At 38.7% G+C, this 26,239-nt stretch overlaps 1 protein-coding gene across 1 annotated transcript in view; it reads left to right on the top strand.

Annotated features, from left to right (window-relative positions):
- The window catches only part of lpcat2 (lysophosphatidylcholine acyltransferase 2), a 14,819-nt gene extending 2,216 nt beyond the window's left edge, over nt 1-12,603 (top strand). Inside the window, exons 3-14 of the mRNA XM_007889488.1 lie at nt 2,588-2,808; nt 3,547-3,659; nt 3,769-3,829; nt 4,322-4,380; nt 4,671-4,705; nt 7,473-7,527; nt 9,048-9,130; nt 9,493-9,618; nt 10,524-10,677; nt 10,847-10,945; nt 11,538-11,679; nt 12,185-12,603. Of these exons, the coding sequence (XP_007887679.1) occupies nt 2,588-2,808; nt 3,547-3,659; nt 3,769-3,829; nt 4,322-4,380; nt 4,671-4,705; nt 7,473-7,527; nt 9,048-9,130; nt 9,493-9,618; nt 10,524-10,677; nt 10,847-10,945; nt 11,538-11,679; nt 12,185-12,363 (1,327 nt within the window). The 3' untranslated portion in view covers nt 12,364-12,603. The remainder of the gene's footprint in view (nt 1-2,587; nt 2,809-3,546; nt 3,660-3,768; nt 3,830-4,321; nt 4,381-4,670; nt 4,706-7,472; nt 7,528-9,047; nt 9,131-9,492; nt 9,619-10,523; nt 10,678-10,846; nt 10,946-11,537; nt 11,680-12,184) is intronic.
- Nucleotides 12,604-26,239: the final 13,636 nt, after the last annotated feature.

Below are 26,239 nucleotides of genomic sequence, written 5' to 3' on the forward strand. Positions count from 1 at the left end.
TTGACTGCAGTTTATGACAAATGGTAGATAAGAATCTAAAGAGGAAATTAGTAATGAATTAAAAAAGTAGAGTGATAGAGAAGCAGTCAGTGAGGGTGTGGAGACATGTTAAGAGAACTCCAAAATTAGTTAACTTACAACACATCAGTGTAACTAAGGCACATTCCACTGATCCCTTCCGATCTCACACTCCAAAGTATGAAATACACTGACTCTAATTTTCTTATCTCCAGCAATTTGTGGGAAGGGAACCTTGTTTAAGTGTGTGGCTTTTTGTTTTGCCACAGGATGTTTCTCGTGACTCATTTTGAAAAAATTCTGTTGATATTAAAAACGTAAAGTGGTTTGACAATTTCTTCCATTTTAGAGTATTCTTGGTTGATACAGGGTCATGGAATTTCGGTTCTTTTTCCACCGTGGTGGCCTAGTAATCTTGTATTTATATAAAGCAGTTTGGAGCTGTTTGTCATGATATCTGTATAGATGTCAGTTTACAGAGTAGGAAATGTTATACTAGTTAGGACCTGTTGTGCCTAATTTTATTAGTGGAATTTGAGGCCCAAGGACCTGTTTGGGCATTTATTGTGACGGATAATATTTAATTGATAGATTTGTGTTCTTTTGACTGGGTGCTATTCATGTCCCAATTCATTGTCTCAATGCTGAAAGTTATACTAAATGTCAATATGCTGACTTCATTTGAGGGTAGTGGGAATGTGGAAGTATCAATTCATTTAAGAAGAAAAGAGTCAGGCATATGTAGGAGAAAAGAATAGAAGGGTGTGGAATGGGTGGAGATTCATGTGGAGTATAAACACTGGTACAGACTGGTTGGCACATGACCTGTTTCCATGCTGAGTTACATTGGTCATACTCATTTCACCAGTAGTAAAGTGGTTTATTTGTAGTGATTAACAGTGCTTCAAGAGAAACAACAGTGACCCAGTTAATCATGACAGACCCAGTTAATCATGTGTCAAGAATCATAGTTCTAACGAAAGGTTGTGTTACCCGAAACGTTGACTCACTTTCTTTTCTCCATAGACGCTGCCTGACCTGCTGAGTGTTCCCAGCAACTTCTTTTTTTTTAGTTTCAGGTTTCCAGCATCTGCCATATTTTAGATTTTGCTTAATCATAAATATGTATTTCCCAATCAGTTCCATTCTTATTTGTAAGAGTGTATATTTGTTATGATCTAAAAAAGTTATGCTTATAAAAAAATAATTTCCCTGGAAAAGGAGACCTAGAGGAATCAAGACCTTCGCTTGAGGAGGAGGGGAATAGAAAGATATGGGAGGGAGTAAGGAATGGGTGGAGACTTATGTGGAGTATAAACACTAGGGTGTTTCCGTGCTTTAACATTCTTTGTAAATCTTTGTAAATCCCTGAAATTTGGAATTGAGCAACATTACACCATATTGCCTACCCCATCTACCGCCTAATTTTACACTAATGCGTGTTGCTTCATGGGAGCAGTTACTCTTCTCCAACTAAAACAGTTTAAATGGTAAATACCAGTCATAAACCTTTAAGGATAATAAACTATAAATTTATTGTTGGTTAATAAATAAGGATATTAATAAGGATAATAAACTACCAATTTATTTCTTGTTTATGTGGCAATTATGTCACATTTTAACATGACAATATAAATTTCACCGACTGGATCTGTACTCTTAAAGTACAGCTTTTAGATTTTTTTACTGTTTACAGCTGAACATAGTATGAACGTGAATTGACAACTTAATGGTTCATTAATCATGATGATCTCCAATGTAGATGGGAGTGTTTCTTTCCCTCTCCAAAGTAGTTTTTCAAATAACAATGTTCCTTGCATTTGGTATAGTGCCTAATCGCATCTTAATGTAGTGACTGTATTTGTAGGTGAACATGGGGCAGCCAATTTGCACAGTAATATCCTACAAAAACAGCCATGAATGAATGACCATTATGTGGGGGATTATTGACCAGGACAATAAAGCAGTCCCTCTGCTCTGCATTGGAGTGTCAGCCTTGATTCTTGAGGCTGATGCATTTTCTAAGCAAACCGTTAATAAGATACTCTAAATGAGGGGTGTTGAAATCTGCCCTGGATTTAAAGAAAAAACTCAACGAAGTGTAGGTCAATCTGTATTTATCATTTGTTAATCCATATGGTTAGGAGGGGCCGATGTAAGAAATACGATTATCAGATTAAACCATGAAGAGTGATGACCAGAATTAGCATTGTGCATATTATTTTATTTGATTGTTTTAATTGAGCACCTTCATATTTTCCCCTGAAAACTGTGTTTTCATCTCAGTTCTTGATGCATTCAGTTGTTTGACAGCTTCACGTAGTTTGAGGAACTTTCACAGCTCCCTTTATAAAGCCAAAAATGCTCATGCATATCACTGTTGCTAACCAATAAATTTGTGATAAAAATGTAATAGGAAAAAGTCGTGGGCCCTTTCCCCTCTCTTCTGCACCCATCTCCATCAAAACACCGATTTCTGTGCCTCAAATGTAATTTGTTGTCGTCGTTGTTGATTTCTGTGGTTGACGTACTGCCGCTGATCTTTCATATTAATGTGTTTCATTTTCAGATCTGTTATCCAATATGTTTTGACCTGCTTGGGTCGTGCCTTTTTGTTTTGTATTGGCTTCATTCAAATTAAGGTGAAAGGGAAAAGAGCCAAGACTACGGATGCACCTGTCCTTGTTGTGGCTCCTCATACATCTTTCTATGATGGAATTGTGAATATTGTAGCTGGGATGCCATCGATTGTCTCACGGAGTGAGAATGTTCATGTCCCTTTCTTTGGAAGTGAGTTTTTGTTTGAAATAATCTTTTTCACTGTTCAATTTTATGTTTCAATCTTACACTTTGCTATAATTGTTGAAGTTAGCTATATGTTTTGGGGTGGGGGGTGTGTCTCAGTCAAGTTTATACCCCACACACAGTGAGAAAATTGTTCACTGTGGCCCAAAGCTTTGGAATTCCCTGACTCAGTCCTTCTGTTTTGACCCCTCTTTGTCCATCTTCAGATCACATCTGAAGACTCTCCGCTTTGACATACCAGGATTACAACCCCTATTAGGGACCCCTATATAGTACCCTTGTGAAGGGCACTATATAAATGTGAGTTGTTGTTGCTCAAAGATCAGGGTGGCTTATTTTATGTGCAACCCATACGTGGGTCCTTAGCTTCCTGGGCAGAGGCGACTGTGTATCCTACTGCTGAACTAGCATGATTTCTTTTTGTGTAACGTCTCTAATCCAGTGAACTGAAACAACTGAACATTATTAATTTATACATCATGGTTTCTTTGTGTTTTTTGAGTTTCTAAAAGGAGAGAAATAACATTATTTTGGGGCTCAAATAGCCTATATTATACCACAAGATTTTGGTCTTGTGGCATAATAATTCTTACAATAGATATATGACAGCCTTTATCTCTTGGTTCCATTATCTTCTTACTTGCTTTCCATGTAATTTCAAAATGTTATTTAATTGAAATCTTAGTAAGGGAGAAAAAATATGCACATTTTAATGTGTTTTAGGTTGTTTGCGGTGTATTCAGCCTGTGCTGGTATCGCGTCTTGATCCAGATTCTAAAAAGAAAACAGTCGAAGAGATTACAAAACGTGCAACATCACAAGGGAAATGGCCCCAGGTGTGGACTTTCTGTTATTTTAACAATTGTAACTAAGCACAGCAATTTAAATTAGATTTTTAGTTCAATAACAAGTTTTTTATTGAAGTGAAATTGTTTCTCTTTCAAGCTTCTCATTTTTCCAGAAGGGACTTGTACTAATGGTACCTGCCTCATCACTTTCAAGTCAGGTAAGTTAATGCATTTCATTTTCTAAAATAAACATACCTTGTATAAAGATACTTCTTTATATTCTTGGAACAGCAGAATCATATTAATATCCTATGTTTTAAATGCTCCAATTTTTTTAAAAATGTATTCTAATTAGGACGTTCTTATTTGTTCATCAGAGAAAGAGATAAAACAAGGTGGAATATAAAAGCTGCCCACTTCTGATGTTTCAACATTTGTATTCTCTTTCCCACTCTATGCAACTCCACCACCACCCACCCACCCCCCATCCATTAAATCACAAATCTAAATATATGGAGAAATTGCTGACCAACCATCCTCCAGATAAAATTGGTCATTCACAGCTGTTTGTGTGACAGTGACTACAAATACATAGACTTCACTGAAACAAACTTTTCTAAAACATTTTGAGGCATTCTCGACATTATAGGTGCTATACCAGATGTAAAGATTATCTCATTATCTCTTAATTGTTCCTAATATATTTACAGGTGCCTTTATTCCTGGAGTCCCTGTGCAACCAGTGGTCATCCGATATCCAAACAGAATAGTGAGTTGCCTTGTGTCATTTTATTTTAACAGTGTTTCTATAATTTTTTATCCAGCTCTTTTTAATGGAATTAGTCAAAGTGACATTTACTGTTTTAGAATAATTGTCCCTTTCATACTACAGTGGAATGCAAATGGCCCTTGGATTGTATTGAAAATGCCCAGTTTAGGAGAACAATGAGCTTTTTTTCCTCACAAAAGCATTAATTCAGGGAAAATAATGCATTTAACATTTTCAAACATTACAATGTAAAGTAGTCAAAGTAATTATGAAAACTTTCCTTTTTACAGGATACGGTTACTTGGACTTGGCAAGGACACAGCTTGTAAGATCTTTTTTGATTTTGATTACAATCTTTTATAAATTAAATATCCAACAGACTTCTAGTTTTGTACACTAAATTCAGTAATTTTCACTGTAGACTTTTAGAATATTGAATTTTAGAATAGTGGAATAAACACAACAAAAGCAATAAATCCCAGCTCAGCCTCAAGATGTGTCCTGTTAAATGCTCTGAGATGCTACCTCTCGTGAAGGACGCTATATAAATGCAAGTTGTGTTGATTTAACTTTTGAAAAGATCTGGGTAAGTATTTGTGGTTTGGAGATTACGGGGGATAATGCAGGTGGAGATGAACAGACATGCCAAGGGAGTTGGTAATGATGGTGCACTGCAGAACACACACCCTCCTGAAGTATTTATATTAGAACGTGCTTGAAATTGTGAGCTACTAGTTCAGGCTTGGAAGAGGCCCATGCAAAGAATTCAACTCGTAATTCAGACATTGTACAGCTGTTTCATAACACTAGGTATGGAAATTAACCAGGATAGTCTTTGCAATACATTTCAAATGAGAAAAAAACGGTGACCAGAAGTTTTTTAAATTGGAATATATTTAGACTGATACTCTTATAATCTATCGATGTGATCTCAAGGTAGCGTATTAATAATAATCCTTGCACTTGATATAGCGCCTTATCACGTCTTCGAGACGTCTCAAAGCGCTTCACAGAATATACTGTAAAGTGAACTGACTATATTTTTATGGGCAAAACATGCAGTGCACACAGTTATTATACATACACATAATTATAAATGTCTTGCTTCCCCTCGTATCATTGCAAATTTCACTTCCTTGTTCCTGAATGCCATTTATTCAAATGAAAGCAACAGTTAAACTTATCTCCTTGAAATGGCAATAAGCAGCTTGCAAGGAGATTACTTTGCTCTTCCATAAATTAAGAAGGCAAGTTGCTGACTGGTGCTCATAACAAATAAGCTTATGGAAATGCACATCACGTTTTTAAGATGCTGTATATTGATGTCAATTAAAAAAACTTGTTCCTTTCATTATTAAAACCACTTTGCTAAATTTGAAAGTCATAAACATTTCTCTGTGGAAAGCTGTCATTCAATGTGAAATGGTGGTTTCAATCAATCTAATGTAAATTTGATCAAGTGAGGCTACTATATATGCCTGTTTCTCCACAAAACATACAGTCAATTCACTTTATAGTATATTCTGTGAAGTGCTTTGAGACTTCTAGAAGATTTGATGAGGCGCTATATCAAATGCTAGGATTATTATTATGCCTCAGGGGAAGCCGTGTGTAATGAAGAGTGGACCCAATCACATAAAGTAGAAATGTCAGCACTGCAGTCATTTTGAAACACATACTGAATGTTTTGTTCAACCATAGGATATCAAATTAGGACATTTTTTTGTAAAGGGTTAAGAAAAAGGGGAACTGTGGTCATGTCCTCAAGTTTGCACAACTTGATGAAATTCTGTGATGCTGACATTCTCCCAACACACACACAAAATTGTATTAAAACTGCAGTTTCTCTTTTTGTAGTACTGTACTGTAAATCCGCCACTGTAAATTTCTGGAATTTCAGTGGCTCAGAAGTAACCAGACTTAGGGTATGCTGGTAGAACGATTTTCTGCTAGGTAAAACATTTCTTTAAAAACTAAAAGTTCTGTTTGCAAAGCATTATCAATAGGAACTGGTGATTCTTCATGCATCTAGTTCTTTTCTTGCAAATTCTTCACATACTCCAATGTTTCTTAAGAATCTGAAAAAAAACAACCTAACTGTAACCATATTGTCGGCTACTTCAGAATAGGCACTTTTTCTGCCTATTAGGGTAGAAGTCCTGCAGTTTATCGGTTATCGCAAGTGATAAGACCCAGGTTCGATTCCCGTGCAGAGTGAAACCTCAGGCAGTATATTCTGTGAAGTGCTTTGAGATGTCTCAGCGACGTGATAAGATACTATATCAAATGCAAGGATTAGTTGTAATTGGAGCAGTTAATTAACAGCTCTTGTCCTTTTTGATAAAAAATTCGTTACAGATTTCAGTAACTTTTTTGGAAGTCACAAATTGGTTGAAGTTATAAAAACGGGAGATTATTTGAGATGTTCTGTTTATCAGATAAACTTCCACATTAAATTGGTTGATGCAGTTAATTCTTTATCAAGCATCTTACATCCTGTGGAAACTTGCTCATGTTACTGAACAGTGCAGCCACTCACATTTGCCTGAGGAATCAGACAAGTGTAAGAATTTGAAGATTAATCACAATATATGTAACTTCTCTCCAGAAAAATACAAAAAAAACTTGCTTCTTATCTTTCTTTTGGGGCCGTAAAGTGAAACACAGAGACCAGAATGCAGAAAGTCCCTTGTCTATAACGTACAATCAGAATAAATGCAAAAAAAAAAGGACCTGCAATTGATAAGTGTCTTCAGTTTGTTACTAGGATCAGTTCGGCAGAATCACACATCTGCATTCAAATTAGTCTATAAAATCTTAGCATCAAAAAACTAAGTGATGTTGATTTTGGAACTTGCTAAGAAGGATATAATTGAGCAGATTTGTGAGAGGAAGCTGCCTTTTCCTATTTCCACCTTATAGCCCAGGCAAACATTTGGGATCTTGCCATGTGGGAAATCACAATATCCTGTGTTGATCATGTTTTGCAAACCATTGGACTGACCCAGCAAAATAAGAGTGAAACTGAAAAATTAATAATCTGGAATAATTCTTTCAATTTATTTTTCAAATGGTACCGATTTTTCTTGCAGGAGAAAGCTGTTCTTCCTCACGTTATGTCAGCTCTCCACAAAGGCAGAAATTGAGGTAAAGCGACCATATTGCGATGCCAAGATGCTAGATGTGGATTAGTTAAATGTTGAATTTCTAATTTAGGGCTCGGTTATGAAGAGAGACTCTGAACTGGATGTTTTAATGGCTAAAATGATTGAGATGTGATCCATATTTCTAAAATGCTCAGAGATTGACATTGCAAATACAGAGAGGTTATTTAATAACTTTTTGTGAGTACAGAATTCATATGTCTTTAGCATAATTTGACCTTGATTTTCCCCCTCCTCCTCCTCCTCCTCCTCCTCCAGCAATACAGCAATACACTGTCTGATAAAGTAACTGCTTTTGTGAAAGAAAAATCTTTGGATTAATACCTGCTATAAAGTCACTACGGATCAGTTAATTGCAGTTTGGAAATGATACTGAACCTCTTTGGGAAAAAATGAAACTATTTGACACTGAGTGACATGGAATGGAAGGTTGGACAGCTGTTGAGGAGTTTTGAGTAGTTCACCTTTTGGGGACTTTTTGTTTACAAAAACCCTTCAACATCCTCTCCACTGGTTTTGAGAAACCAGGCAGGAAATTCACTGAACTCGAACACAACCAGGCTACTACCGCAGACTGCAACCACTGGACACTCTTGCACTATAAACTGTTCAAGTTTCATCATTTGTTTAAACATGAAAAATTAACCCATTATTAGTCTTTAGTGCAAATGGTGCTTTATACCTCACTTTGTGTCAAGGCTCAGAGAATTGACATCCAAGCATTTTGAAGTGCTGGCTCCTGTTTGTGATGTGCTGAAAATGTACCTGAAAGTGGATGGAGGAAGAAGTGGGAGAGAGAGTATAGCAGCAAAGTATAAGTCAATTTAATAAAATGGAGGAGCAGGCTCAGCACTCTGAATAGCTCACTCCTGTTCTTGTTGGTTTCGTACTGTCAGTTGAGTCCCTCATTGAAGTTTCTGCTCCACTTCATTTGGGATTCGTTTGGCTTTTGCCTACATAAATCCATTTCAAATAAAGAGGAAAGGGGTGGGGAAACAAATAGAATCATTTCTGAAATATCTACTGCTGCACCATTACGCCTGTAAGTGCCGATATTTATGAAAAATTAAATGGATTTCCGTATGCTCAGATCTAAGTAAAAAAATACAAAGTGAAGGGAATTGCAGGAGAGAAAAAGAATTGAGCTGAAGTAACTAGGTTTGTGTTCTAGTTAAATGTAATTTCCGTTGTTGCCTTCTCTTCCTCTTTCTCTCTCTACCGATTTGAGTTCTATCATAAAGGGGAGTGTGTCACTATGGTGTTTTGGAGTATTTCACAGATCAGAGAACCCTTGACGTCTGCTCCAAGGGAGTTTCTCTGAGTCATCCAGATAAATCAATCATTCATCTCATGTTTTTTTGTCGGACCTTCCTGTGCCCTCATGTGCTGCCTGTTCACCTACACCTTAGTAGTTATTAATGTGAAGCGCTTTGAGACTATCAATTGGACTCAGATGGCTATGTTGTACTGTACTGCTAATAAAATTCTTCTTGGTCTTTGCAGTTTTTGCCTGTTCATGTGCCAACTCAGGCCGAAATAAAGGACTGTTTCATGTTTGCAAACAGAGTCCGAGCTACAATGGCCACGTAGGTAACTCTGAACAACCTCATCCTGTTGCATCAAACATAAATATTGGGTTCCTTTTTCATCTTTCATATTTGCAGTTTGCTTCTATAAAGGGATATTTGTAGAAGGAAAAAAATAAATTCTGTATTTTCATCAATAACCTGTCTTTCCACTTTGAAGATATTCATTTTGCCAGCGAGAATAATTTGGATCTTTACCTTGAAGTTAACATTGATTACAAAATAGACTTCCTTTATATTTCAGTATATATTTTCAAGAGGAACTGATAAGATCATGCTTTTGCAATTTGTAATGTGCTGGTAAATGAGTGTATTTTTAGTAAGTTGAATGATTTATCTCCAATGTATCTTGCCTTCTTTAGACATTTGGAGTTGCCAGTTACAGATCACACATTTGAAGATTGCAGGTTGATGATTTCTGCGGGTGAACTGACTTTGCCCATGGAAGCCGGCTTGGTGGAGTTTACCAAAATTAGCAGAAAGCTGAAGTATGTTAACCTTTCTTTAGGAAAATGTTTTGGGGTGAAATGCAAAATATTGGTAAGATTCGATCAGTGTTTAAATACAGTTAGTAAACTGGGCTTTCCTGAGGTTGATCTGGTTCCAAGGTGATGAGCCTGATAGAGCCATGAAAATCCATAGCCAGGTTTTGTTGATGATAATATTTGATCTAGCACCTTTCACATCAGGCAGATACTCAAAGTGCTTCACGGGGCTTACTATAAAGTGTAGACTATTTTGTAGGTAAACCTGCCAGACCACGATTATCTCTCCTCTCTCCCTGTTTCGACATCAAACTATCAAGTAGAGTCCTGTAGCTCAGTGGTTAGAGCCCTCGCCTCACAAGCGAGAGACCTGGGTTCGATTTCCGGCAGGGTGAAAGCTTAGGCAAGTTTCCTCACTCCACAAGCTGGGACACTGCTGTGTGCAATTGGCTGCCGTGTTTCGCCCATAAATATACAGTCGATTCACTTTACAGTATATTCTGTGAAGCGCTTTGAGACGTCTAGAAGACGTGAAAGGCGCTGTATCAAATGCAAAGATTATTAATTTTATCACCGTTAAACATTCAGACACTGCCCACTTGAAGGGCGCTATATGCACGTTGCTGTTGTTGACATCCACCTCATAATCCACTTTGGAGATTCTTTCCCATGGCTTTATGTCTATTTTATTCTCTCTAAGCCACACCAGCTCTCACCTCTTCCCCCCAAAAAAAAATAACTTGATCCTTCATCCTTCTTTAATTAGAAATGAGAATAAATGTATCCTCAACATAAAAGTAAATTGTGTTTTCAGCACCTTGGGAAGTCTCCCTGATGTAAGAGGCACAATATAAATGCAATTTGTTGTTGTTGTTGTTGTTTATTTTACCTTTGTCTTTAACCTGCAGTTTGAAATGGGACAACATAAGGAAACAGCTGGACAGCTTTGCCATAATTGCCAATAAAACAAAGGGTGGAAAAATTGGTATTGAAGAATTTGCCAGCCATCTGAAACTTCCAGTCACAGGTGCACTTCGGGAACTGTTTGCTCTTTTTGATCGGGTAAGGGTTTTTTTATTTCGAAAGAAACACCTTCAACTTTTAAACATCGAGTTTTAAAATTAAGCGATATCTTTTTCCCTCACATGATTCATTAACAAAAGGAACCAAATGTATGTCATGCCGATTCATAAGAATTGCAAAATAGGTGACTTTTTTGTGTTTCTTGTAGGATGACAATGGGAGCATTGACTTCAGAGAATATGTCATAGGTTTGACGGTTCTTTGCACACCTGCCAACACAGAGGATACGCTTAAGTTTGCATTTAAGGTAAAACATCTACTCATAATGCCAAGCTGTGAGATATAGCATTTATTTCAGTGAATAAATAACGGATTGACTGTCCTTTATACATTTTGAAAGTGTTGCGATATGATTGGATTTAATTAACTTTCAATCTTAGGTGAATATTGAATACATTATTACATTTTTAAAAAGTATTTATATTCCTTAAATTTGGTAAAGTACCTTATATCACCTGAACAAAGCACTTCACAGAATTTCACTTTAAAATGTAGAGACTGTATATTTACGGTATATTCTGTGAAGTGCTTTAAGAGGTCTCAAAAACATAATAACGCTGTATATCAAATGCAAGGATTATTATTATTTATTTTTTAAGCAAATAGTACATACGATACTGGAGGAACTTGTTTGGCGTAAGCCATTCCAAGGATTGACTAAGATATTTCTAATGTTGAGATGTAGCCTGCAATGACTTCTCCACAGAATGAAGACTTTAGTTCCCTACAGAACCAAATCCTTGCCCCTCAATTTTGAGAGGAATATTTGACATTCCAAGAAGTATTATTTACAATGCACATAACATTTTTTAAAAAAAGTTTCTTTATTCATTCCACAGCTATTTGACCTGGATGAAGATGGATATATAACTGAAAATGAGTTCAGCAGTCTCCTACGATCTGCTTTGGGTGTGGCTGACCTTGATGTTTCTAAGCTGTTCTCAGAGATCGTTGGAATGGAAGAGGGAAAGGTTTCCTATGGTGGGTAAATCTCAGTTAGTCAATGAGATAATGAGATACCGAATTTTGTTCTTTGAGCTTCTATGTATTTAGTAGAAAGAAATCATCTGAGAAGAAAGAGGTTACATTTTCATAGCACCTTATATTGAAACATCTTAAAACTCTGCACGGTAATTACTTCAATATGTAATGATCACATTTGTAAGCAGCATGGTTCCACATAACCACATGAGGTGAATAACCAGTTAAAATCTGAGCAAACTCCCTTCTCTTTCCAAATAGTGTCGGGATAGTTATATCTAAGCAAGTGACAACCTTAAACCGTCCTCCTCAGCCAACGGATGGTGTGTGTGTGTGTGTGTGTGTGTGTGGAAATTCACTTGTTTTTAAAGGATGGTGAATAAACACCCTACCTAATTTTAAATGAAATGGAGTTTTGAAGAATTGAAAGGTTAAACGTTTTTCAGATAAATTTGTGCTCAGCATTTAAAGTAATCATAGTCTAATAACACGTTTTTATTCCTAGATGTATTTCGTGATTTTTCTTTGAAACATCCAGAATATGCCAAGTTGTTCACCACGTATCTCGAACTACAGCGGTACCATGCACTGGAAGGGGATATGAACTGGTCTGAAAGACCATCAAACAGAGGGGACTCATCCACATCTTCTGACACTTCAGGCTCAGAGAAAAAAAAGGACTAATCGCTCATCATTGCTTTATCTCATAAAGAAGTGACCCAATTATGTTTTTAAGATGCCATCATGGAAATTAGAAATTTCTGTTGTTTAAAATTGCCTCCTGCTGTAGTGTAAAAGGCAAACTACCTGCTTATGTATTTTATTGCTTCACACTGGAAATATTTTTATTGCAGTTAATAGCTTAAAATGGCCAAACTGTAGGCTGGACATTGTAATTAAAGTTTTTTTTATTTTAATCTGAAACTACTTTGTGTTTATACTGAACAAAATATTTGAAATAAATAGCTTCAAATCTGAACCATTTAAGCAGAGATAGCCAGGCAGAGATAGATGAATTTTAATTTCTCCATCCCAAAACATTAGAACAAGAAACTGGAGGAGAATGAGCAATTTTTATTTGGGGAGATCGTTGGCCAGAACTCCCATTTTCCTGGCCAGCAATCCTTGAAAATAATTGCTCATTCACCTCATGGGTTAGTCAGCCTGACTCAGTAGGTAGCACTCTCGTCTCTGAGTCAAAAGATTGTGGGTTCACGCCCCACATATTGGACCTTTGAATTCATATAGTCTAGGCAGATACTCCAGTGCAGTGCTGATGGTGGGCTGCATTGTTTGCTGCATTAAACTGAGGTTGTGCCTGCCTGTTCAGGTGGATGTTAAAGATCCCGTTGGCACTATTTGAAAAAGAGAGCCTGCAATCCTCAAATAAAATCGGTCATTCATTTCATGGATGTCTGTGGGACAATGCTATGCGCAAAGGGGCTGCTGCGTTCGTCTACAACAACACAAGTCATTTCACTTCACAGTAAATCCTGTGAAGTGCTTTGAAATGTCCTCGACAGGAAAGGTGCGAAACCAAATGCTAGGATTATTATTATAGCTGTTTGTGAGGCCTTACCTTGTACAAATCGTTCCTGCATTCGCCTATGAAATCAATCGCTGCACTTGACAGGGATTACTTGGAAAACACTTCATCAGGTTTCAATGTGGGCTAAAAAGGTGCACTTTCTCAAACTCCAGGCAATCTCTTGTCTTCAGTTAATCCGATTTCCGACATTCTTGATGAATAATAAGGGTGTCTGAAACTCCCTTCATTTATAAAATATCTTTCCCTCTTATGACTGAACAGGAGGGCTACCAATATGGCACTCTATGTGATATTGTGAAACATGGGAAACAAAAACCATCCAAATCAATTGCTGGGACCTTTTCTGTTGTCTGAAGCTGGCAATATACAAGGAACCGATTCCAATCTCCTGATGAGGGGGAGCCTAACTGAGCACAAAGGATCAAAACTGGATCCTTCCTAGTGTGTAAATTGCATTTACTCACTCAATGATTTGGGAGCCTCGTTAAACTTACAATTTAACTTCTGATGCTCTTGCAGACATTTTGCTCCAGATTTCTGCTCCATTTCTCTTTCATGAATATAATTGCACTGTGCTGACTTGAAATCCATTATCAGTAATTTAATAAGTAATTTGATAAGTAAATTGGCTGTGTGTACAAATGGCATATCAGATTTCCATGCATTTCCACTGTGGGAAAGAATTACGGCAAATAAAAGTTTACTTTGTTTTAATTGTACATGGCCAAAGATTTTATATACAAAGGCGTATATTCATTAAAAAGGAAAGGTTCAATTTGTGCTGAACTTTGGCACACACCGATTCCCCCTAACCCCCAGAAGGCTGTGGATTCAAATTCCATGCCTGGAGTTGGAGCCCACATAGTCTAAGCTATGTGACTATGTACCGCTATAGTGCAGGGGATATGTTGCATTGTTGGAGAAGCTGTCCTTCGGCTGACCTTTAAAAAAATGAATTTCTATCTGCCTGTCCAGGCTGACATTAAAAATCCCATGACCCTATTGAAAAAGAGAAGTGAGTTTCTCCCGGCCAACAATCCCCCAAATTAAATTGGTCACTTACTTAATGTATATGTGGAAGCGGGGCCTGCTTAAAGCTGAACTGGCTCCAAGGTGACATGCTTGGCAATGGAATGTCAGAATCGAGCCAGCCCTCTCTGTGGGGGTCTCGGTAGTCTGGTTCCTGAGCCAGGCGGGTCCGTAGTATTCCAGGGCACTGCTGATGACAGCACAGCCTAGCTTATCGGCAGGATCTGGAAGGGCAGACCCGTCACTGAGGGCAGGGTCTCATCTCACTCAGTTCCTGTTAACCTGTAAGCCAAAGCGTTAACGAGTAGGGTGGTCCTAGCTGGGAAAGCAGCAGGAAAGCTTGCCAGATAGTAATATCAACGGCAAGCTATGTGGTTTTAGCTGATTAGACAAAAGCAGTACCCCAACACACAATCTTGGGTCCCCATGTCCTGCCTCTTGCCAACCTTCGCCTAATACTTTCCGGAATTAGATAAGCAGGATACTGCCCTCCAGGGAGAGAGAGCGCATTCCATTTCAACAATCTATCTCTGGGATTTCCATGTGTAGGTGGAATACATGGAAATTTCAGCGTAGTTTGAATACTCTTCAGCGTGGTGATGGGTTTCCGCATGTGTCAGATGCCCGGATGACCAAAACAAATCACTCAATGGCTGTTTGTGTGTCATTGCTGTACACAAATTGGCTTCCGCATTCGCCCACAAAATACACCCAGCCACATCACTTTGCAGTATATTCTGTGCAGCGCTTTGAGGCATTTTGACGGTGTGATAAATGCAAGGATTGTTATAATAAATAATTGTTCAACCACAACCATGCACCAACAACCTGCCTAAAAGCCTACCAGTTGCACCATGTATATTCAGAATAAAAATCTCAACAAAATATGGGGAGCCCTAGATTCTATTTGCAGGTCCTTCCTGAATTGGGGACTATGGTCTTTTGCACCACCAGTTAACCTTTTTTTAACCTAGTCAGTTCAGAAATTGCAGCATGTACAACTGCACTGTCATCTACAACCTGTCCATTAGATGGTGCTACTACAATGTTAATAAACTGCTCATGATATTGTAGTTCAACAGATTCTTAGGATGATTATATTATTTTCCATTCATTATCTCTAAAATCTGCACATAGAATACAGGTACCTGGGAAGCTCTTAAAATAATCATGGTAGAGGAAAAATAACAAGCCAAGAATGAGAGAGGAATGTCTCCCTGTCCTCTGCAGGATGTTAAATGATTGTTGTGTTGTGATTTGTTGAACAACAACTTGCAGTTTGAAAAGAGTGTGAGTGTTTGTGGGTGTGTGGGGGGCGGGGTGGGGGATTCCTCCCAGTGTCCTGACCGACAGACTTCCTGATGAACTTCACCCCACGTTACCTTATGGGATTTTGCTGCCACAAAATGTGTGCCCCGTTCTGCCTCGCTCACACAAAACTTCAGTCCTTGCAAAGATCCTGGCTCCCTTCAAGTTCCTCACACTTTCAAATCACTTTATAGCCTGGCACCTCTCTGACACGCTTACTACTCTTATCTGCTGCCTCCATTTGGCTGACTAGAGCCTCCTGCTTTTCCTTCATCCCCTCCGCTAAGCCCCCAAATTTTGGAATTCTCTCCCTCCTTCCCCCTCGTCAGATCACACCTGAAGATTATGGTGACCTCCCCATGGCTCGACATCAAGCTCCGTCACTGTTAAGCTCTCTGAGACGATACCCTGTGCGAAGACTAAAGTAATGTGGGAACATTAAATATTAGAATAACATGCTTAGAATTTCATCACTAGAGTGAAGATAGGGTGAGACGGACATCATAATTCTTTATGACGTAAGTATTGTTGTGCAAAATATCAATACACTTAACAAGAATTAATCTTATGAGGCATTCTGACACCTTTTGATGCGATAAAGTACAACAAAAGTGCAACTGTTTCACTAAGGATGGGCCCTGAGAAAAGTTATCGGACTCAAATTGAACTTTGAGTACAAATGGAAAGAAAGCAACAGAAAAAAATTGAAAGTCATGTTTTGCTGCTCTTTCACTAGACTTTGAGTGTTTGCAATGAATGCAAGTGTCAAAACACATAAAACAACTTATAATAATAATAATCCTTGCACTAATTTATAGTCGGTGATAATATATGCAAGTGTCAAAACACACAAAACAACTTATAATAATAATAATCCTTGCACCAATTTATAGTCGGTGCTATTATGCTACTGTTTGGTAGTGCATCCTGCAAAACACAAATGCAGAATAATTGGGAAGGAGATTTGTGGTGTGATGATATGTGCATCTATCTACCTGAGAACATGGGAATGAGTAATGCATCTTCACAGGAAAAAATCTGGTCCTGGATGAAAATATAGGATTTAAAAATTGATAGGCTTTCTGGAGGTTTGCTTGCTTTACCTTCAAAAAAGAGAGCGAGATGCTTTGCAAAACCTTTCTCTCACTAGACAGAAGGTGGTGCTAAGTAAATGTGGAATATGTTGAACTGCATCTTGTACTGAACATGGAATTATCACTATATAAAAGCAAATATTAGCATTCGATATGATGTCTATCTCATCCTATCTTCACTCTAGTAATGAAACTATAAGCATGTTATTCTAATATCTAATGTTCTCACATTACTTTAGTCTTCAGTTTTTTTAGATCGGGCAATGCTTGCAAAGAAGGGAGTTTCTCTCGGTGTCCTAATCACAATCGTCCAGATAAAATTGGTCATCTACTTCATGGATGTTTGCAGACATTGCTGTGTGCAACTTGGCTGCCACGTTTGCCCACAAAAACAATCATTCCATTTTAGAATATATCCTGTGAAGCACGTTGAGATGTCCTCCCAATGTGAAAGGCACTATACCAAATGTAAGTTTTGTTTATTAAGTTTTTATGTAAGTTTTACATTAACTACACAATACGTGTGCGTGAGTGTGTGTATGTATCCGTGAGAATGGGGAAAGAGGGGAGGAAACCACACTGAGTTGATTCTCTTGCATTAATGTACTGACGTTGAGTTGGAGAAAGTTGTCCCTCGTCCAGGACTTGATGTCGGATGCCAGCAGTCCTGGAGTTCAGGGTGGAGGCAGAGAGGTAGAGTTGGGTGTCATCCGCATACATGTGGAAATTTACCCCATGTCTGCGGATGAAATCATCAAGGGGGAGCATGTAGAGGGTGAAGAGGAGGGGACTGAGGACAGAGCCCTGAGGAACACCACACGAGATAGTACGGGGGCTGGAGGAGAAGCCGTTTGCCGTGACGAAGTGGAGGCGGTGTTAAAGGTAGGACCTGAACCAGTCAAGGGCAGAACCTTGAAGGTTGAGGTTGTAGGAGAGGCGGTGGATTGAGTGAGTTTACGGTGTCAAAGGCGGCTGAGAGGTCGAGACGGACGAGAAGGCAGAGGGAGCCCTGGCCACACATGGTCAGGATGTCATTTGTGACCGTGACTAGAGCAGTTTCCGTGCTGTGGGCAGTACAGAAACCCGATTGGAATGGTTCATGGAGGGAGTGAGAGGAGAGGAAAGAGCGAAGCTGGGAGGCAATGGCTCTCTCAAGGACCTTGGACAGGAAGGGGAGATTTGAGATGGGCTGGTAGCTGGATAGCTGTGATGGGTCGAGGGAAAGTTTCTTCAAGGTGGGAGTGATAGTGGCTGTTTTGAGGGGGGAAGGAGCAGTGCCAGATGATAGGGAGAGGTTAATGATGTCAGCGAATAGTGGGGCAAGGAGGTGGCGCTGGGATTTAAGGAGAGGGGTGGGGATGGGGTCCAGGGGAGCAGGTGGTGGGCTTCATCGAGGTTACCGTGTTGAAGACAGAGGAGGGGGTGACAGGTTCAAAGGTGTAGAAGGAGGGATGGGTAATTATAATAATAATAATAATAATCCTTGCATTTGATATAGCGCTTTTCACGTCAGGAGGACGTCCCAAAGCGCTTCACAGAATATACTGTAAAGTGAATTGACTGTATATTTGTAGGCGAATGCGGGAGCCAATTGCGCACAGCAATGTCCCACAAACAGTCGTAGATTGAAAATGACCAATTTATTATTGTTTTTGGTTTTGGAGGGATTATTATTAGGCGTGTGGAGTAAGGAAACTTGCCCAAGGTTTCGCCCTGTGCCTGAAATTGAACCCAGGTGTCTCGCTTGTCAGATGGTTAATTGTGTAGGGTGGGGTTAGGGAGGGGGTGGAAGTTGGAAGGGCAGTGGCAGCTGAGCGGATTCCCTCGATCTTGGACTCGAGAACGTCCAGCATTTTCTCACAGTGAGTATCTTGCAGTGAGAATAATACAGTAATAGAATCCTTGCGTTTAATATAGTAGTTTGTCATGTTGTGGAAACATCCCAGAAAACATAACAGGATTCAATTATTTAACTGGATTCACGGAAAACAACTTCCTCACAGCAATTTCCTACAAACAGCCATTAATTAAATGACCAATTTTATCTGAAGGATCATCAAGGACACCAGGAGAAACTCATTGCTATTTGAATAGGGCCATGAGATTTGTAATATCTACTACATAATATGTATAGATGAGATGCAGGGAACTTTTAGTTTGGTTTGGATACTCATAAGTATGGTGATGGGTTTCCGCATGTGTCAGACACCTGTATTTGATACAGCGCTTTTCACGTCTTCTAGATATCTCAAAGCGCTTCACAGAATAGACTGTAAAGTGAATTGACTGTATATTTGTGGATGAAACATGACAGCCAATTGCGCACAGCAGTATCCCACAAGCAGTCATGGATTGCAGTGACCAATTTTATTGTTTTTTTGAAGGATTATTATCAGGCGTGTGGAATAAGGAAACTTGCCCAAGGATTTGCCCTGCTGAGAATCGAACCCAGATCCCTCGCTTGTGAGGAGAGTGATCTAACCACTGAGCTACAGGACTCCTGTTTCCAAAACAAAATCAGCTAAATGATTTGGAGTTTACTGGAATTCAAAGAAAACTGGAATGAGGAGAAAAGGCTCCAGAACCGCAAACTATTGCGACATTTGAATATTTATTGCAATCATCCTCTATCTCGCATATCAATGCCCTCTTTCTCGGCCACAACATTAACTTTCTGTTAATGCTGATGAATGGTCTTGTGAAAGTGCCAGAGTTTAGCTGAAGGACATGAGAACCACAACAACAACTTGCATTTATCCAGCTCCCTTCATGCCGGGTGGCATCTCAAAGCGCTTACAGACTATACACAAGAGCAACGCTCCTGATAACTGTCAAGTACAAAACCTCACAACTTTGTTTTAAAACTTCAAGCTTCTCATAACCACTTATTCGCCCAGAAAATAGACAGTCAATTCACTTTACGGTATGTTCCACGAAGCGCTTTGAGACGTTTCCAAAGACGCGATAAGGGGCTATATCAAATGCAAGGTTTATTATTATTATATGTTTGCAGTGGCGTGGGTGATGAATTTTGCTCTTACCTGGTTTCCTCATGTTGCAGTTCATTCCCCATCCCACTCCACGTAACTCTATTTGATCACATGGATGGAAATATTAACCCACCCATTAGCTCTCACAATGCTAGAAACAACCTTATGATTCCTATATTAAATCAATGGTTGCTTCTCATTTATCAAGAGATTGTTTCCTCAAAAGGGGCCAGTTCTAATACACTTGCAATGGTGTACAGTTCGGTACATTTACTGTGAATAAAGTCCGATTCCCACTTATTGGATCATTTCTCCTTCAGACCTGATTGCCCTGTGGCTTCTGCTTTTTACAGCTTTGCTCTCGATTGATTCCCTTTTTGTGTCTAAGCTCCGGGCAGATGCAGGAACTATTTCACAATAATATTGTACCGACTTTGTAAGCAACAANTTTTTTTTTAAAAAGTTGCCAAGTGAACAGACTCCTGCACGCATCTTATACAGAAAATATTAACTTTTTACTGAGTTTATCAATTCTTTATAGAGTTTAAAAACAGTGGAACTTTGTGTAAACTCTATAATGAATTGATAAACCGAAACTCATCCTATCTGTAAACCGTTGGGCGAAAGTTGATCTTTTTTCTGTTCCCAAATTATTGTAAGGTCTAATTTATTTTCAACTTTCTATTGAAAAACAGAGTAGTAGCAGTATCGTTTATTTAATCTGCACTGATCAGGTTACTAACGATCAATTAAAATACCTTGTGCTTTTCTGTGCAATTGGAAGAGGCTGATGTATCCATTTCAGTTCAGCCTCAGGGCGTGTGTCTAGTCAATGTCTCTCACTGTGAGCAAGCTAAATCTGTAATTACATTTGATTTCACCAAGACCACGACCAAATACAATTATGACTTTATTTTGATATCGTTTTACAAATCAAACAATACATAATCGAAATATGGATATTGTAAATCTTTGCCAATTACATCCCATTGCTTCCTCTGAGTTGAAAGTGGACCAGTCGTTTGTAACACGCTATGGATTGGACATTGCTGAAAGGCTCAATTTAAGCACAATTAGCTATGGATCCAAATTGACTTTAAGATATGTTCCGGAAAAAAAAAGACAGGAGCTTTTGCAGATATAATTCAATAGGTGAGTGGACAAACGGATGACAGGCAAGAGTCAAACTGTGCACTGCTCTGTGATGAATGATGTGTCTCTTCTGTTCTGTTGCAATATCCACAGAGATATGTAGACTGTCCTTGACAAGCTGCCTCTCCTGATATGATATAACAGCACGTTTGATTTGATAAAGTGACACTGCTTGCAGGATTCAGCAACAAGGTTGTATTATATCCACAGTCACTACACTTGACCCCAATTACCTGAGGAATGCCTTGGGAGATTCGATGTTGTAACAAACGCTTTATCAAGGGTAATGATATAATTCGAGGGACCGAGTAGAGAGGGAGCAAAGTTCAAACAAAAAACTTTTTCAGCACAATGTGATGTTTAAAAGTTGTTCAAAGCACCTGGATCGTGTTTAATTTCATTTATTTTGTTGTTTTCCCTCCCTTTTCCTTTGCATGGTCAAATATCCCTTGCAGGAGATTTGCGAGACTTTCGGAGAGGCATTTGGCAGGATTATTTCATTAACAAACACTGATACAATGGTAGGAGCCTGTTCAGATAATTTCTGCACTTCTCTCTCTAAACCCATTCAGTTTGATAGTCGCCTATCACCTTGTAAATCTCAGCGAAATAAAATTAAAAGGAGAGGAATATAGGGAAAGTCATGGAAATTTTGACAATTTTTAAATTGAATTTTAAAACCTTTTCCGAGCCCATCTTCCCTGAAATCTTCCATGATCCTTCCAAACATGTAAAGCCTCAGTAAAGAATGGTGGGAGGCATCTTAGTCATTGGTTTGTTCCTGCACCGTCAAACTAAACCTCCTGCAACTCTCTACAAGGTCTTTGCTCTGTGGCTCTCTGCTGTTTCCATAACCTTCCTTTTATTAGCATCTATCTGTCTCTCTGCCTCTCGGAAATTCTGAGTTCATCTTTTGACAATTCTTGTCTTTTTTTCCCCAAATGCATTTCTACAGATCTGTCTCAATCCTTCCACATGCCTGGCTTGGCGCCCTTGCCTTGTAGCAAATACTTGTGCCTGTCTGACAAAGGATGGTCTGATGATTTCCAAGAGTCTTTCCAAATGTGTCTAAATTTCTCGGATTGCTCTTTTCTGTTTTATTGCAGAAACTTAAACAGATGTGTTTTTTTTATTTCTGACCTCCTTGCGATATTTATGAGAATCGAATATTAATGCGATTTTCTTGTTGTTTTAAATTTCTCGGATTGCTCTTTTCTTATTTCCTTACAGAAACGTACTGATGTTTCTTTATTTCGGAACCCTTTCCAATATTTATGATAATCGAATATTAATGCAATAAATTCCTAATTTTTGTTTGCCCTTGCTCTCCACCTTAGCCTTCCTTTGCCGTAAAGAGAACATCTTAAGTTTAGTTTTTGCTTTAAATCATTGTTAATGGGTTTCAGTGCAGGAATCTTTCAAAACAATCTGTCCTTCATGTGCAGATTTCTTTTGGTACATTTTGTTCTCAATAAAGTGAGGGATGTTGTTCCAGTTTAAGAATATTCCTTGCATTTAATATTGCACCTTATATCATAAAAATGCCTTAAATTGCTTCACAGGATATGATAATAATCTTTGCATTTGATGTGGAATCCTGTAGCTCAGTGGTTAGAACACTTGCCTCGCAAGTGAGAGACCTGGGTTCAATTCCCAGCAGGGTGAAACCTTGGGCAAGTTTCTTTACTTCACGCGGCTGATAATAATCCCTGAAGAAAAAAAACAATAATAAATTGGTCACTTTAATTCATGACTGTTTGTGGAACACCGCTGTGCACAATTGGCTGCTGCATTTCGCCCACAAATATGCAGTCAATTCACTTTACAGTCTATTCTGTGAAGCGCTTTGAGACGTCTAGAAGATGTGAAAAGCTCTATATCAAATGCAAGGATTATTATTATATAATGCCTTATCACGCCTTCGAGACATCTCAAAGCAGTTTACACGATATACTGCAAAGTGGATTGACAGTACATTTTGCGGTCGAAACGCGGTAGCCGATTGCACACCCCACTGTCCCACAAACAGCCACGGAGTGAGTGACCAATTGTATTCGGGGGATTGTTGGCCAGGACACCGGGAGAAACTCCCTTCTCTTTTTCAAATAGTGCCATGGGATCTTTAACGTCCACCCAAACAGGCAGACGGGACCTCGGTTAAATGTCACATCCGAAGGACGGCAAACCAACCCTGGCCCCCCAGCACTGCGTTCGAGTGTCAGCTTAGATTGTGCGATACCAAGTCCCAAACGTGGGGTTTGAACTCACAACCTTCTGACTCAGAAGCGAGAGTGCTGCTACCAGTGAGTCAGGCTGATACACGAGCAATGATTTATTTAAGAGATCATTCTCAGCATTGGCATTCAACAATAATAACAACCTTACACTTGATATTGCGCCTTTTATGTCTGGTGACATCTCAAATTGCTTCACAAGATGTACTGTACTATATTTTGTAGTTGATTCAAGCATGTCTAAGTCAGCTGTAGCACAATAAGATGTTGTGTAAAGCTTTCTTATTCCGTCCCAACAATATGCCTTAATCCAGTTAAAGAAAGACACTCAATATTACAGCAGTAGGAATATTTTCATTTTCCAGCCATCATTGTGATCTTGCCAATTGCAAATTTTATTGGGAACTAATAGCCTGTAAGTCATCAGTTTCCACATAATGTATATGCGAATGGTGGCATCCTCTGATATTTCTTAATTGTTTCTTCTGAACGGATCCTAAAATGTTTTTATTCCTCATTAGTTATTGAAGCGTTTTCAATGATTTGTCAGCAGTCAGCCCTTAATCTGCTTCATGTATTGCTTTTTTGTAACACTTTCATCTCTTCTTTTTATACTTGCTACTGTAATATTTCCAGACCCAGGAAGAAAATTGTGGTTATTTGTAGTATGTCGTTTGCTAATTTTGTTTCCAAATGCTAAGTTCATCCAAAACATCAAGAATAAAAATGATTGCCTCTATTGGCTTTCTCATAAGGCCGGCAATAGAGGCATCTAGTCAGTTATCCTATTTCCAAGGTCATTAATGAAGATCATGAATTGCGTTTAACCTGGACTGATGCCTATGGCAATCCACAAGTGAACATAATCCACTCTGAAAACTTCTCTTTAAAAATTGCTCTTTGCTTTCTATTTACTAACCACCTTATCTTCCCAATTTACCACATTCTGTGCTTAATAATGTACCGTATCATCTGAATTGGTCTCTTACAGGGACAACATCAACTACAATTACCTTTATCTAGAGTGTTTGAGACCTAACAAAAGCACATTTTCATGGGACGGTACAACTCACCTTTCCTAAATTCATGCTGTATCTCTACATATGGTACTAAGGGAATCCTATAATATCCACAGCCAGAGCTGTACTTGCTGTTGTGTTCAGAGTGAATCCTGTTTTGTTATGCAATCACACTTCTGGTTTTACACTGAAGAAAATAGCAACGTTGTGTAAAACTGCATAAAACTGGGAAAAGAATAGTCTCAAAGCGATTCCCGGGATTGTAGTTACTCTATATTTGTAGGTGAACATGGCAACCAATTGACACACAGCAATTTCCCACAAGGAGCCATGAAGTTATGAACAAATTTATCTGGAGGATTTTTCACCAGAATATCAGGAGAAACTCCCTTCTCTTTTCGAGGAATAATAATAATAATAATAATAATAATCCTTGCATTTGATATAGCGCTTTTCACGTCGGGAGGACGTCCCAAAGCGCTTCACAGAACACACTGTAAAGTGAATTGACTGTATATTTGTGGGCGAACGCGGCAGCCAATTGCACACAGCAATGTCCCACAAACAGTCGTAGATTGAAAATGACCAAAATCTTATTGTTTTGGGGTTTTTTTTTTTTGGAGGGATTATTATTAGGCGCCAAGGGATCTTTACATCCACCTGAGAGACAAATGGGACAGTTTAATGTTTTATCTGAAGGGTACCACCTCTGACAATGCGGCACTCCCGTAGCATTGCATTTGAGTGTCAGCCTGGACTACGAGCTCAAAGTTCCCAAATGAGCCTTGAACACACAGCCTTCTGGCTCAGAGGCTATAGTGGCTATCAGGTTGACAGATTAACAGCATAACGGTATTAAGCGCTCCGAGATGCTACCATGCGTGAAGTGCACTGTATAAATGCAAGTTGTTGTTGTATCAGTCTTCATGCTTGCAGGAGCATAACAATTTCCAATTGCTAACACTAGTGAACATGTCATTTTGTGTTTATAATGGGAAATCACTGGTGTGTTAGTGACTGCACATGGATTTGACCCTGTTGTCTGCATCTAGTATTCCCAGCAGCAACCCAGAAAAACACTCCCTTTATAATAATAATAATAATAATAATCCTTGCATTTGATATAGCGCTTTTCATGTCTTCTCGACATCTCAAAACGCTTCACAGAATATGCTGTAAAGTGAATTGACCGTATATTTGTGGGCGAAACGCGGCAGCCAATTGCGCACAGCAATGTCCCACAAACAGTCGTGGATTGAAAATGACCAATTTATTATTTTTGTTGTTTTGGAGGGACTATTCAATGCTCCAACAATCTGCCAAACCCCAATCTCATAAGAGAATGCTCAGTTGCCATTTCCATTTCACTAACTGTCCCTCTGGGAATTTTCTGAGTAAGATTACCAATTGACTAAACAGTGTCCTGGAAACTCATACCTTCTAAGAAATACCTGGAGTCTAACCAAATACTGTACATTTAAGTTCATGACAGCAGGTAGTTGAATGAGACTTTCAATCTACAAGCTCATGTTGCTTCAAACCACCCCCAGTGTTGAAATAAGATGCTTGCTAATACCAGCTCAGAGACATTTTTATTTTTCTCCTTTTCAGCAAATTACTCAGTTTCCAACAGTAACAATTCCTGATTTAAATGGGGAAAAAAAAGGTTCTTTGTTGCAAAATAACTTGTGAAAATATTTTTCAAACATATAACAAGCGTTTACAATGTACTGTATTGAAGGATTGAAATTCAATGTAATTTGAATCCAGCTTTTGCGGAGAAAGAATGTTGCGGTTCCTTTGGTTCTTCCTGTTTGGGTTAGCAAATCAAACCACTATCCTTCAACACAAAAGATGTTTTGCTCCATTGTGTAGTTTATTGTGAAGCTGATTGCTCACACTGACCCTGGTTCTCTCATACATTGTACTTATCTTAGCTCTGTGTTAGTTACCAAACATTCTGAATGCTTTGTTTTCTCTGAATTTGGAAATCCTCACCACATATTCATGCGATCCTTCATGGTTGCTGGGCTTCTCATATTTGTCAATATGAATAGAGCAGTTTGTCATTTTTTTATGGAATTCGGAGTAGTCAGAGTGCCCAGGCTTATTGTTGAAGTAAATCGATGCGTGTCACAATGTTTCTGACATTATATGCCCTCACTTCTGCTTTTGACACCTCCTG

Source organism: Callorhinchus milii, unplaced genomic scaffold, assembly GCF_018977255.1.
Source record: "Callorhinchus milii isolate IMCB2004 unplaced genomic scaffold, IMCB_Cmil_1.0 Scaffold14, whole genome shotgun sequence".
Lineage (NCBI taxonomy): Eukaryota > Metazoa > Chordata > Chondrichthyes > Chimaeriformes > Callorhinchidae > Callorhinchus > Callorhinchus milii.